We start from the raw sequence: 15,421 nt of genomic DNA, 5'->3' as shown, positions 1-15,421 counted from the left end.
AAAAAATGTTTGGAGTTGGATGTGATTTGTCCTGAATCAAAAAAGAGCTGCGTTGCTGTCCAGATATCCTACATGTCTCTGGATGTAGGATTGCGGAGCAGTTTTGAAGTGAGATTTTGCAAAAAAGTTTGTATACCTTACCTACAAGAGATAACTCATGGCGTCTTCATTTACTATTAATCTAGATTAGTTGGTGAATAGGCTGGAGCTAAGTGGGACCAAGACAAAATTGGCCATCTATCGTCAAACAAATCCTTCAAGGTGACTTGTGCGAACACTATTTTCTAAAGTTTGAAACTGTCAGCATCTCTGGGTTACATGGTTATTTACAGAAACAATGATTATTATTTGCACAGGAAATGGCAGTAAGATCATTAGTAGCTACCAGTGATCTTCCTGTGTGAAACTCAGGCTGATAGTGAAAGACTCAAGACTCTTGGACTCAGAGCAATGGTCTGAAATTAAAAAAAAAAAAGTGGTGTAAAAGGTACATGTATCTTGTAAAAAATGAAGAGACCACCTAAAATAATCAGTTTCTCTGATTTTAGTCTTTATAGGCATACTTGAGTAAAATGAACAACTCAGTGTGCCAGCCACCCTCTGTACACTGTCATCAGCAGCCAGGAAAGCAGATTGAGGGGGAGACTGTGTCTTCCAAAGTGCAGGACCACCAGACTGAGAAACTCATTAGTCCCTCGTGCAATTAAACTCTTCAACTCCTCTCTGGAGGCTGGAAGGAGGACTAACAGGAGCGCAACAGAAAGAGAGGCTCTATAGGGCCGTGCTGTTAATGTACTAAAAGAAAAAACATTACGTTTTTGATGTATTGGTTCTGTGTGGGAGATGGGAACAATTTCCTTCAAGGTGAATTGAAGGAATTCACCTTGGATTTGATAAACCCTTTGGGATCATTAAATCCCTAAGGGTTTAATAAAGTTCCTACCGACTGACCGACCCATTTGTAGCACGCAGTTTTAAATCCTCATCAGTCTCGGTGCACATAATCATCTAATTCAAACCTGACAAGGGTTACGTTTTTTAAAGTGATAGGGTTTTTTCAAGTGGTTAGCTTCAGTCTGCTGGACAGACCTCCTAAAAACAATCCCTTTTACAAAGGTGCCATAATGACTGAAGTATCATGATTAGTCATTGCTTTGTGGTGGGACCCTCATCCAAATCAAAGCACAAAGCTGTTGATCCATTGGAGCAAATGTCTTTAGAAGACATTGAATAAAACAACATAATCAGATCTGGAAATAACTAAGGGATGAATAAAACCAAAATGAAGTCATTTGTTTGCCGATTTTAATCGTTGGTTTTAGATATTTAATGGCCACCTAAACTTTCTCCTTTATTTGGTTTCAGGTTTCAATCGTCTCCATGTTCCACATTCTCTAATCCCGATGTAAATTTAAAGGCCATCTTTTAGCATACTAAAATGCTTTTGAGAACATAAACATGTGGGCCTCCTGACTTTTTTTACCTATCAATCTACACAAAAGTATATACTGGCTTTTCATTTACGATCTCGCTTGGTGTCATACACTCCATGAGTTATCTCCTTCGCGGTAGACAGTGAAAAATTTGATACTCTAAAAGCTCTTTTCCATCTGCTTCATAGTGGATGCTAACAGCTACCCTGCTGCCACCTCAGACAATCTGAAAAGAAAATCCATATTTTTGTCTGACTGTCACTGACAATGTCATGGACCATAAATCGTTGTCATTCAGTCAGTCCTCAACGTTTTACAAAAGTTCTAACTTTTCTGTCATCGTCATCATTGCCGTCTGTCGGTGTTTTTCTTTTAAAACTACGAGAGTTATATGTGTTTGGACTGATCCAAGTGTTCCCATGATGCATTGTCAAACCAGCGCTGGAAACACAATGCGGCGTTCAACCGACCTGTGGTCGGTTTTTACTTGAGGAACAACCAGACGTCACTGACGTGCCTCAAATGTCAGGCAGAAGGGAGATGAGTGGAAACGCTGGGCGCAGACATCTGAATTTCATCTATTAACCAGCTGGGTTCATCAGGTCCGTCCCTTTTTCTTCCTTTTGCAAGGCGTTTGGACCAGAACAGACCTTTGCCTGAAGGTTCTCAGTCCTGAGTTCACTCAGAGAAACTTCCACTATGGAAGACAAATTAGAGAAATCTATTGTCTCACTTTCTACTCTTGCTTTTTTTCCTCACCTGTACGTTGGCCGTGGTATTTTGATACACTTTTGTCTCATCGTATCAACCTAAATGAGCAACGATCAGTCGTCTTTGGTAAACTATTTTCTCATTCCTCTTGAATTCCCTGCACTTAGCTGCTTCCCAAAGCTTGGAAAAGCTTCCTAAAGGTCTTTGAGTGCGGATGTCTTCAGTGGGCTGCAGTGGAATGAGGTGGGAGCTGGGTTATGGTTTTCTGAGGCCAATGACTGGAAGTGGCTCTCGCTTGGTGTGCAAAGACAAGGATATCTAAGCAACATGTTGAAACCTCATTATATAATGGAATCCTGTTAAAGCCACTTAGAAGAGGAGAGAGGATTGTATCTCTAGAAAGCCCTACTGCACAATGAACGGAGGGCGTGAAGCAAAAGGAAAGTGAATCAGAAGGAGTGGAAATTTTCTGCCTGTCGTTTTTCATTTTGAAGTGACAATAACTGAAATGACTGGGTATTTGCCTTTTTAGTGTGTTGAGAAATCCCCAGAAAAATACCCACACCTAGCACTTCTCTTAATCCCTTTCCCCCCTTTAGTTTTTCTTCCCTGATTGAACTATAATAGACATAATGGACAGAGATGAAATGCTGGATTATGGGTACATATAATTAATGTGTTGAGCTGATGCAGGATTGTTCCCCAAACTCGTTTTTGTGTTCACACAAAGCTCTGCTGCATGTTTGGTTTCCTTTTTATTGTGCCAACTTTAATCTAAACAGAGTTTGCGCCAACTGAAACTGCAGCAGGAATGTGATTTTTCTTTTCTTTTTCTTTTTTTTTAACCACCATGTCAGACCCCATGTTGTTGCTGAGTTTTATTTTTGTTTCTGCTGTATTGCTTCTGTCAGCTGCTTGGCTGACGGAATCGTAGCTTCTGCGTGTTTTTGCGAAGCTATCCTAATTCAATCTCAGGCTTCTGTTGAAGGCCTCTTAATGAAAACAAAAGAGTTACGTGGCAGTTTTGTGTGTGTGGTGATTTACAGCCAAATTATGCAGCAATATGTCTCGCCTTGCAAAAGTATTACTTCCTCTTGAACTATTCTCTCTTCAAAACAAAGGCTGCATGTGTTTAGAATGCTATATTCTAAGTAAAATACATGCAAATTCTGCATATCAATAATATTTTTGGCCTGTTTGATAGACTTTCACAGCCCTTGATTCCCTCATTTGATGATTACTTCCAATAAACATGACGCTAAAGATGTTCAGCAGTATCATTTCAGTTACATTTATTCCGCCTTCATGTTTCATTCTGTCACATTAACGTTGAGTGTCAGCTTTTCACCATGCATAATGTTTGTGTGTCATGTGATCAGAGCTTTTCCAGTCACAGAATTGTGTTGTTTCGCCCAAGCTGTGAAAAAGAATACAGCCTAGCTTTGTAGTAAGTCCCGACTTAAAATATTCCTGCATAGCAGCAATGTCATTTGCATTTTCAACAATCGTGCCAAGGCCAGAATAACTTCCAGTGCTAAAGTCAAAAGTGGTGTCGTAAAATGAGCAGTGTCTTAGGTTTCCCCCTGGGACCTACGTCTTCTGTTTTGTTATTGTTGTTTTCTGAATTTGTGTTTGATGTTCCTGTGTTTTGAAATTTGTAGTTGTGTTTAGTGAATTGATGAAGTGGTTTGCACCTCGGGGCCACTGTAGGGTTTTGCCACAGTTTGTTCACTAATCTTTAAAGTAAGACGGGGGCTATCACAAATTCCTGCCGCTCTTTTTCGGAGCTCTCTTTTTGTAGAAATGTTTGCAAATCATGAATCTTTTACCTTCCTCTTCACAATTTATGGGCTACCTCGTAATGGTCTATCACATAATATCCCAATAAAGTTAATTGAAACTGGTGGTTGCGAAGTGCGCCAGAATGAATGACTTCTCCGTTTTCTGCTGAACACCATTAATTTATTAAATTGTAGCTAAAGAAGCATGAAAGTGGAAACCAGCAGTTTTATGGCCTAAATATTGGGCTGCTGTTCCCTTTTTATACAACCTGTGGTTAGATACCATGTCCAGACATAGAACTCTGTCTCCATGAAGGTGCTTCGAATGTCTGTGTACGTCAAGCATTCTGCTCAGATCTCTTACAGTTTAATGACCTGCACCAAAGTCTGTTATTAATCAGGAAAACAATTAAATTGAAATATAATACTGAGGAAGTAATACTGAGGAAGTAATCAAAAGTTTGTGAGATGAATAGTTTTGGCCAATCTGACAGAGGTCATTCCTGTTGGCAGAACTTTTCATGATACCAAAATAGGCCAGCATATTTAAAATAGATATTTGTCCTTTTATAAACGAAAACTGGCTTCAGAGTCAGTCAACAATACTGGACATCCCTGGACCAATAATGTTTTAACTATGATAAAAATTATTTCCTGTGTTTTTAAAGAGATAGAGGCCACACTCTGCTTATTTCTGACATTAAACTTTGGCTGGAACAAGTCTCATTTAAATTCTTCTTTTCTTTTTCAGCCTTTGTGTTTATTCTGAATCATCATTTAAACTCTAACCAAGGTAAATAATCCCCTTTAATGAAATTCAAATTAATAATCTCCTGTTAATGAAAACAGGAAGTTCAACAGGCTCTTGCTTTTTGCAAGAGCCTGTTGAACTTCCTTGGCTTAATAAAATGAAGCCTGAAATATCCCAACTGGTCTGGAAGCCGGATCCAGTGTTAATTTTGGAAGGATGATCCTGTTTGAACTACTTTCCAGAAGCCAGAGATCTCCACAAGGGGGTTCCCACCCCGACGGCCGAATAAAATGGATTCTCTTATTAGCATAGTTTGGACGTCTGTCAGCTTTTATGTACCTTGGGCTTTGTACTGTGCTTGACACCACATTGTAATGGAAAGCCAGTACAAAGCCCACTTCTGAACATAGAGATTTTCTATTAGTTTCTTTGTAATGGCAATAGTTGTTTGTGTGTGGGATTAATTCACAATCCACGCAATTAATCTACCAGTCTCTTTTCCTTCCAGACAATCCAGTTTTCAAATGTGCATCACTGACAGAATCAGACCTATAGAAAGGACAACACAAGAAGGGAATGCTTTAAAACCTTCAATACGGATTTTTCCAGAGGGATTTCTGTGAAAGTGGTTCATCACTTGGGCAGGATTTCAGTCAACTGGCTTTAAAACAGAAGCAGAAATGGGTTGTGGTCTTTTGCCAATGATAAAAGAGTAATCCTACAACCGCTAAAATCTGATGCCACTCCATTTTTTGTCCGTGTCTTCTTCAGAGGTTTGTGTGTCTTTTTCTTCAATGGTTCTTGGTGCAGCGCCACTACAGGTGACAGAGGAAATCGGTTGTTCAAAGGGTTTGGTTCATTTGACACAGTGCAATGTGAAGGCAAACTTCAGCAGCTGAAAATCTAGCAAATGCTGCAATTTTCAGCTCCCGTCAAAATACGTCTACAGGACTATCAGGTGTGAATGTCATGCAAAAAGGACTATTGTTCGTTGATAATAACGAGATCCATAAACATAAAAGGACATGAAGTAGGTTTAAAATACATGTCACAGTAAAGTCAAATCTACCAAACAACCGGTGGCCAAAATGTGGTCCAAGTACTTTTGATCACCCCAAGCCAAAGAAGGTGTCTCCCTCCTATTATTTCAATTGACATTGTCATGGACCACAGACTAAAATTAAAAGGGCCTAAATGTTTCTCTCTCTCTTTCTCTCTAAAGGAGATGTTAAAGTTAGAGGAGGGCGTTGGTGAGACAAGGGCATTATTTCTGGTGACTGACGGGCACAAAACTGCTTTCCAAAGCTGCACACTTGGTTTTTTTTAATCACATGCAGTTGACAAAGATAGACTTGAGACTTAACTTATATTCACCCTCTAAAAGCTTGAGGTTTAAATCAGGCTGCTGGGTTGGGACTTGACTATCAAGAAAACCTGGTATATCTTGTAAGCGGGGAGAATGTCTGACATATGTAAGCCACAGACTGTTACTCTGACAAAGGGGTTCACGTTATCCTGTTACAGGGTACGTTTGATTTACCAACCAGATGTTCTCAGGCTGTGGTCTATTTATTGCTCATGACAATCAGTTCAGGTTAGCTGGAGCTTCATAACACCGACCACACAGATTTCTCTCTGACTGAAGTCAGTCAAAAGTGAGGTAATATCTGAACTTCCTTGACCTTTGATGTCCTAGTCTCTTGCTGTTAAAGGTGCAGTGTTATGTCAAATCTTTTTTCAGCTTTACATTATGTTCTATAACGTTATTCCCTCATCAAAAACACACCTGGAGTGTTGGTTTTATTATTTTTTTTCATGCATGTTTGAGAATTTTTTTAATTTCTTGAGGCAACCATTCAGTTGTGGAAAAACTGAACCTAGCATCGACTTTTCAACGCAATGCTAGTAAAAACGTTGGTAGAGGGTCAATATAGGAGCCATGTTGTGATGACTTCCTGAGGGCAGAGTTTCAATAAGCCAGATGTTTTTAAAGAGACAAAGGTCCAAATTCAAGGCATTTAGTTAGGGCGTAAAATTTATTTCAAGTTATTTTAGATATGTAGTATTTTTATGTTATCTCAGGTTCACATAGTTACTTGATTGTGCTATAAAATGCCTCTATGTGTCTGGAAAACACACTTCCTCTTTTAAAATAACGTCATTACCAACAGAGACAGATCTGTTGCATTTTTACATGTCGACTTCAGACATGTATATAAAAAAAGTCTATGCTGTGAACATCTATGCTGTTAAAAGACTCACATAGCTGGGTATCAGCACCAGCAGTCGGTTTTTAAATAAATAAATGATGAAAATCAACATCCAAATCCTCTGCTCTCTTCCAGGACACCCGAGACCCTTAAAACATTGTCTGTCATTATGGATTTAGGACCTAATCAGTTAGAGAAACCTTATATTGCACGATTTTGACCTTTCCCACTAATTTCACGCTCTTTTTCAGTGATCGGCGCTCATGTTGTCAGTGTGCCTTTGACGACACCCGGCAAACCGAGGATTAAGGTTATGAAATTGGCGTGAAGAATGGCGGCTGGTGGTGTTTAGTGCAGGCGCAGGTCAAAGATGGGAGGTTGCTTTCAGGTCATCGGGTTGTTTTCTTTACACTTCTTATTATCTTCGTATGAAGAGAGCTTTCCTCACCGGACGTCTGCTGTCGATTGTTGCCATTTAATCTGCAAAAGTCGAATATAAAGCATCAACGCAAACAGGTGAATGAATCAATCAGCCACTGATTTGTACGTTAGTGGGTGATGCACTGAACATGGACATCTTTGCTAAAAAACACAATAGGATTATGTATACGAAATTCTTCTTTGGTGAGATTTTTACCTTGATAAACAGCGCTTATGACTTTAAAGCAGCATGAATCCTGACTTAATGAGATGTCTGTAGATTATTAGTGGTGCTAAAGTACTGAGGGCTTCTCTTGGGTCATAGGTCAGGAGGTTGACAGCAGCCCTAAACATACACTCTGGAGGAACATAAGCTAAGAAGGAGGAGCGAATAACTGAAAGGTGAACCCAAAATGTTTTTGGTGAGTTTCAAGACGGCACAGATTAGGAATTACTGTCAGTCTGCCTGTCTGATTTGATCCGTCATTTTAGTTTTAGGCTTTTCTTCTTTTTTTCTTCTCCAACTTTCATATTTTTTTTGTGTTTTTTTTTAACAAGTCCAATGTCAGCGCTGTCTGTAATGATGTTAACAATAGTCTCTGAAGCCACCTTGAAGGATCAGCCCCACCTGAAAAAGTTTCTTTTTTGTTTGTTTTGTTGGTTGTTGTTTTGGCATAGCAGTGTAGAAATGTCAGTGTGGATGACTGCACAGATAAAGTTTACAATGCAAATAAAGCAAAATGCCAGATGTCTGTGGCCTAGTGACCCTCCTGTGAACTTTGCGGTGGAAGGATAAATTACAGCAGCAGTCAGTGTTTGTTTTTTGTTTTTTTAGTAAAAGTCAATCTCTCTTTCCTTTACACATATACAATAACTATTTTCATTTTTTTGATCCATCTTTCTGTCCATTTTTTTTCACCCACTTATCGTTTATTAACTGACTAAATCAAAGCAAATCTGTCTTAATGAGACATCTCTTAAATGTCTCATTAAGACAAGTCTTAGCCTATCTTAATGACACGTAAGATTTAAGTCTCAAGTTAATTTTGACACATCTTTGTTAAAATCTGAACATACTTTCTTCACAGTTGAATGCAGGTAAAATATGTACACATTTTTGTTTTTCTCTTGACCTACCAACCTTGTTACTTTAAAGTTGTTTACCAAACCAGAATTTCTGGTTGCTATTACACCTCGAGTAATATAGCATTAGCATCACTTTATTAAAATCACCATAATTTTTAAAAAAATCTAATACTTATTTAGTGGAACCTTTTTCACTTTCGCCAACATAGAAGTACAAAACAAAAAGCTTTATCCTGGGCAGTGCTTCTCATTATTTCTTCTTTATTTGTAATTATTTAAAGAAACAGTTCTCGGTTTTTGTTAAATACTTTATTTCAAACATGTAAGGCCTAATAAACCCAACAACCCTGAACAGTAATTAAAAAAAATCCAGATCACAACACTAAATTTTAATTAGCTATTAAACAGATCAAATGTAACTTTCTACAGCAACTAGTAGTTATAAGAGATTTATCCATTTCTAAGCCTACTTGCCTACATATGTATGTAAGGACTGATTTAAAACTCAAATTATTCAGTTTTGTGCCTTTTTAAAACATAAAAAGCTTTTCTGATGGCCTCAGGTGTTTGACCTGCATAATCAATTAGAGGAGACATACGGTTTCCCCTGCAGAGCAAACATGCCAGAGCCTCGGGCCGCTGTCTGAGGCTCTTTACAATCTGTGACCTCTGAGTTTCACTGGGGTCACACGATTCCTACTAACAAACACCAACATCTGAAACTGAATTCTTTTTACTTTTCAAAGTCTTCCACTTGCCAGAATCAGATATTTAAAAAGCTGTTCCTTGTGCTTGCAGGTTGCAGTTCACCTGAAGCTACAACCTGTGGTTACCTCAGCTCAGCGTTCTAGGATGACATGTTTGTGGCTTCTCTCTTTCGCCGCTGCATTTCCTTCACTTCGCTTTTGCTTACCAGTAGTGACCAGAGATCTACTAAATTATCAAAAAAAACGTCAGTACTTTTTCGCAAAATTCCAACACAATGCAAGCATTAGACTGGAAAGATGCTGCCTGTTTTTTTTTTTTTTTCCTGTCACCCTTGGAGAAGAACTGTTTTCCTTCAAGTTCTCTTGGATCAAAGGATAATGAAGGAGGGAAGATTCTTTTAAAGGGTGTGATTCTAAGCTAAATGAATATTTTGAATCGTCTCAGTGTCTTAAACACAGTTGTTAGGGGTCCTGAGCGCCGGGATCAACCCTTAAGTCGCACTTAGGAGCCATCAGAATTTAATAAAGTTTTGGTCAAACAAAGAAAAGCTGGGGGAAGACACCGTCTTGACATCAGTGTCCGAGGTTAAAGCTGCTTCTCGTCCAAAGCTCAAAAGTGCTGATTTTGTGTTGCATCTAATGTTTAAGGGGCACGCAGCACTTTTTACAAAAAAAGCAAAAAAAACACAGAAAATGGCAAAACCACGTTCACAGAAAGGAAGCTGAAGCCTGTTGTGTATTTTTGTGTGATTTCAGGGGGCTTTTCATCACCATTCATGACCGAGGGCACATTGCTTCAATTCTCCAAAACTGGCCAGAAAAAGACATAAAGGTAAACCTTTGACTTGAAAGTTTGTTCTATTTTTTCAACTTCATTTTTTTTTGTGCTAAACTCAAAACAAAGTGCATCACAGAATATGTTGTTTTCGAATGTAATTGCAGACAAAAAGTGGAGGTTTTTAATATTGTGGATTTTATTGATCGGAAATAATTAATGGCAACTGATCGATTATGACATAAAACAGTGTGTACTGTAAGAAAAATATGCAGAAATAATGCAACCAAAGTCTACTGCAGAGACTTTAGTGGGAACCAGTTATTAGTCATATCCCTCCAAAAGCAAAACCCAAGCAATGGAAAATAAATCTTTTTCTCAAAATATTTTCATAAAAGCAATATGGCTTCCTGCCCAGGGTGTCAAAGTGCTTGTTTACAGGTCAACAAACAAACAAACAAAAACATTAGTGTGGATGAATAAAAATAAAAGAAACAGTTATACAAAAGTGTTTCATTGTAAAAATGGTTTGTGATTTGTTTTGTTGCTACCTGAAGTGTGAAATAAACTTCAGTGGAGTTTGAAAACAAAATATGTGTAGAGCTTTATGTCGGGTTGAACGATGTGTGTGTCCAGCTGATTTTGTTTTTCTTTTTTGGGGGGAAGAAAATCTTTGGGAACCGCTGCATTAGACTGAGGTTGGTCAACCCTAGTGTGCTTTCTGCTACCCCAGAGGAAAGCTAAACAGTCTCTTCCTCTCTTTGCACTTCATAAATAAAAAAAAACGTGCCGCGCTCTCGGCAGCATGACGACACCGTCAGGCATTCCTCGCATGTCGGCTTTACCTGCAGCCGCAGCCACCTGTTCACAGCTGTCAACAGCAAGGCATTTACTGTACCTGAGCTCTGCTACTGCTGCTGCGCGTTCTGAAGGTGGTCTTATTGTAACCTAAGTCGGTACGTCCTACTTTCAACATTTCACAAAGGAGCCAAGGTTGTCATTCTCTGATGAGCCCGAGGCGCTACTGGAACATATTAACAGCATTTGGCAAGAAGGGAGAAGAAAAAAACAGCATGGAAACTAATCAGGCACACTCCAAAATTGTGAGATTTTTGGAGGGGAAAAAAAGCTGTGAAAGTGTTGCGCCTTCAGTGACACTTTTTGCAAAAGTGCAAAAGTTTCTTTTTCTTACGTCAGGCGTTACATAAATGACGTGTGTAAAGCAGTAAACGAAAGTTTATTGATTAAATTTGAAGCAGGGTTTCCTCGAGGACTCATAGTGTAAAAGTTCATATTTGTTCAAACATGGCAAAATAAAGAAACAAAGACCAGCTCTGACTGAGTCCTGCTGTTCACACCAAAGGGCCGTTCAAAAGAATACAATCACTCGTGAACGACACGTCTACACTCTCTACAGGTGACTTGACTTGTCTACTTAGAAATATACATTTTCTGAAGTTTCCGGATTTTGACTCCATTTTCCAACAAGGCTGTGAGTTTATAAGCCAAACGTATTGGACAAAATCAAAACAAAATGAATAGCCAATAAAGCCTGGTATGTTAATCAGCTCTGGGTTTCCCCATTTTGACCCACAAACCTTTCAGGTTCGCTCTATGAACGTTGCAGTTAGACAGAATGGAGAAAAAAAAAATTTTAGGCAAATCAAGGCCACTGTTTAATTTGTCTAAATCAAATTGCTTTATTTTTAAATATGCAAAACATGGATATTAGAGTACTTTCTTGTTTTATTTGAACAAATCTGTCGCCTGAGATGAGGAATGTGTTTCCGTTCTGGTTTGTGTCGAATGACAGGCTGTTTGTGTGACGGATGGAGAGAGGATCCTGGGACTGGGGGATCTGGGTTGCCATGGCATGGGCATCCCAGTGGGGAAGCTGGCCCTCTACACGGCCTGCGGGGGAATGCCTCCCCAGCAGTGTCTGCCCGTCATGCTGGATGTCGGCACAGACAACGAGGTAAGCGGTGATGTCGGCAAATCACAATAACCACCCTAAATAGAACCCAGTTTTTTTCAGGAGCCTAATGATGCGGTTTTAGACCATCTCTTCCCTTAATAACCCAAACACAAATGTATATTGTATATTTAACAAGGCTGTAATTGTTTTAAAAAGAAGTAAAGTTATTCTTCCTCCTTAGTCATGCCTCAGAGGGGCAGCCAAGTGTAGCTAACACATTTCACAGTTTACAATCAGGAAACACTCTGTGCTTTGGTGAGCTAAGCATCTCTGCCCATTCCGGTTGGGAAAGTACCTTTTTTTCCTCTGCCAGTCTGTGCTGAAAAGCAGCTTGGAGACTCATAGTTGTGTCTGTAATTGTTTAATTTTTTTATGCTGCCCTCTCGGTTACGGCAACAGACAGTTTTTCATTAATTATAAGGTCACAATCTGATGGAGCTTTCCCATTGATCATTTAATTAGTATTTGGCTCACGGGAAATGTTTCCATTTCAGCCGTAAAAATACCAGCATACCCCCCTCGACCCCAAAAAATAAAATAAAGCACACAGAAGATATAATAGTCAGTTGTTTTAATGCCGTTCAAACTTAACTGAGAGTAAAATTGTTCATTGGTCTGCCAAATCCTCCACTGGAGCTTTTAATCTTTACAGGGTTACAGCATTTGCAGTAACTCTGCTGACCTCTTTCTTTATGGGGCTCTCTATCCAAAAATTCTACTTGATTTTTTTGTCTTTTTCACCATTTCCTCTGGTCCATGAAGACAACGCAAATTTAACTTACGATAACAAAACTTTAAATAATGTTTTTCAAGTAAAAAATAAATACTGCACGGCAGTTTTTATATATATGGAATATGAGCTTTGTTCCAAAAATTTTTTATTTAGATGTTTTTTTGTTTGTTTGTTTTTTTTTACATCATTAGTGTTTGAAAATATATTACATAGTGTGTGTCCCATCTTGGATAACAGTTTAAAGCACATGAATACTGTATCTGGCCATTTTCAATCATCAGTTTGTTTCAGTTTTTAGTCCGTACCTTTGTGCAGTTCAGATAGACTTTAACAAATAAAATCTACAGACCTCTTAGAAAGAATGAGGAAAAGTTTAGGAAGTAAGTGCCCGACGATCGATTAAAGCCCAATGTCTTGGACGTCTTGCATGGGGATAAAAACTAACAGAGCATAAAACCCCAATTAAACACATTAAAGTTTCCAAACACGTTAAAGGGGTGTAAATATTTTTGCAAGACACCGTGCACATATATATGCAGGCGCAGATGTATTTGGCTTTCTGGTTTCTGTCCTGCAAACGCTTATAACTGAGATTTCACTGTATTCTGCCAAGCCCTGCTAGAGGTTTCTTTATTTCTGCCATTCTGAAGGGATGACAAGCTAAATGGGATGTAATTGGATAAATGGAGCTGCTTTGTGAGTGTGAGTGTGTGAGAGTGTGTGCGTGTGCGTGTGTGAGTGTAGCTCATCTTGACTAGACTCACGAAGACAGCAGGCCAGGATGTGGCCTCTTGGTAACCTGCTTCACTCTGCAGCCCCGTTTCTGGACGCATAATGGGAGAAGAGCGGGAGGCAGGGTACGAGGCAGTGGTTGCTTTGGCTAATTATTAAAATGACTACTATTAAAGGATTATGTTTATCCTTGAGTGGGTGTAGGGATTAATAGAGAGACACGAATACAGCCAAGAACTTAAACAGACAGATCCCAGAATGTTGAAGTTTCTTTTCTCCAAACTTATAATTTAAGTTTTAAGGACTTATTTACTTTGTGGTTTTCGCTGGATGAGCCAGGCGATACTTTATCTTAGCAGTAATTGTAAAGTCAGCAGCTGGGTAGCATGTTTGTTAGCGTTTATATTTTGAGGACAGAGGCACAAGGTTTTTGCCGTGTTTGTTGCAGGAGTCTTTTTTTGTTTTTTCAATGGATATTACAACAATCTTCCTGCATGGAAAATGGAAACCTGCTTGCCATGGAGAGCCTGCCTACACACGTACTTAGGAAGTGGTCAATCTGATCAAGGTTGCGTGGAATGCAGCGTGGTTTGAGGCATAGAGTATCCAGGCACAGTTTTAAATCTGACCTTTTTGAAACAATCGGACCACAAATTTTTATTGCTAATCCTCATTCCCTGGATTACAGGAGGGATCATTCACAGCTGCAATTGCCCACAGATCAAGTAGACCTGAAAATGATGGTGAAGAATAAGAAATAATTAGCCTGACTCAATAGCAACATTTCTAAACTTGGGTGAAGATACGAGCGTGCGGATAATGTTGGATCTGTGGTGCATTACTGAAGCCCAAAGTGGTCATGGAAGTGAAGAGAGTGAACCAACCATCCATTAGCCAGTGAAGTGGTTGGTTACTATCGAATGCATGTCTGGAAAGAAGTTACAGGCAGTGCTAGCCAACGAGTTACAGGCAATGCTGATCAAGGAATTATGGGCAGCTAATAAACAAAATAAGCATTGTCCATTTGCCATGCAACGTTCCATGGTGTTGCAGTTAGCAATCTTCTTCAAACCTAATCTTAGTTTAACTATATTTTACATTTGAAAACTAACTATATCCAAAGTAACAAACTATTTCAGCACTATTAAATATGAGGTCATTCTAACCTCATATTTAACAGTTTCTTAGTCTGCAAAAATAAATTACAACTTTCTAGATTTCTTCCTGTCCTTGTGTCCTGCTAGCACTGTCAGATAGAAATTATGAGCAAAACAGGCAGAACTCAGTCTAACATCTTTAGGAACAAGCGCAGCGCAAACATTGGCTCATGAGTGCACCATGTCATCCTAGACGATGTGCTGTTTGTGTGTAAATTACTGATGGGACTTTACAGCTAAAGTTCTTGTCTTTTACGGATGTCATGACTTCTTGTGTCTCTTTCCTGAGATTAAAGGCTTCGGTCCAGTTTATAACATAAACTTCTTCACCACTGAAACTTTGTCAAGCAGGGCAAGTAAAGTAATAGATTAAATATTAATATTAACACATCATATCGCTATCCCTAAAGCTGACATTTTTGCCTTAGTGAGCGAAGATAGCTTTGCCTCTCATGAGAGGTTTAATTTCCAAGAGAAAGAGGCCTGTAGAATAGAAAGGACAGCTCAGTCAAATAACAGAAGATAATCTAGGACAGAAAGACAACTCATGTCAGCAGCTCATCCCAGGTCAATGAGATCGGACCACTTTAAAACCACTCAGGGCTTCTTCTCTTTCACCCACGAAGCAGGTTTTGTCCCCATTTCTAAATGAACTGCCTTTCATTGAGTTTTTCATTCTTTCCCAAGCTCTTGCATCGTTTGTTTTAAATTCTTATTATAATGTCACCATGATATGAAGCCAGTTTCCTTGAGAAACGCCATAATGACACTGCTACATAAATAAATTGTACTTACTTACCAGAAAAAGGTTTCCCCTGCTTTAGTTACCAATGAACTCGGCCAAACCCTCCCTATAACTATCTGTTAAGGACATGCCAGGAAATGAGTTGCCATTTCTAAATAAATGTCCAGCATAAGCTCTTTGAGCTGTTCTTGGATGTACTGACTGT

At 39.0% G+C, this 15,421-nt stretch overlaps 1 protein-coding gene across 1 annotated transcript in view; it reads left to right on the top strand.

Annotated features, from left to right (window-relative positions):
- Window positions 1-15,421, top strand: part of me1 (malic enzyme 1, NADP(+)-dependent, cytosolic) — an 87,273-nt gene that overhangs the window by 51,109 nt on the left and 20,743 nt on the right. The window contains exons 4-5 of the mRNA XM_055042030.1: window positions 9,856-9,931; window positions 11,688-11,849. Coding sequence (XP_054898005.1) covers window positions 9,856-9,931; window positions 11,688-11,849 — 238 coding nt within the window. The remainder of the gene's footprint in view (window positions 1-9,855; window positions 9,932-11,687; window positions 11,850-15,421) is intronic.

Source organism: Poeciliopsis prolifica, unplaced genomic scaffold (genome assembly GCF_027474105.1).
Source record: "Poeciliopsis prolifica strain line A6 unplaced genomic scaffold, Auburn_PproV2 SCAFFOLD017, whole genome shotgun sequence".
NCBI classification, from domain to species: Eukaryota; Metazoa; Chordata; class Actinopteri; order Cyprinodontiformes; family Poeciliidae; genus Poeciliopsis; species Poeciliopsis prolifica.
This window is presented reverse-complemented; position numbering and strand designations above follow the sequence as displayed.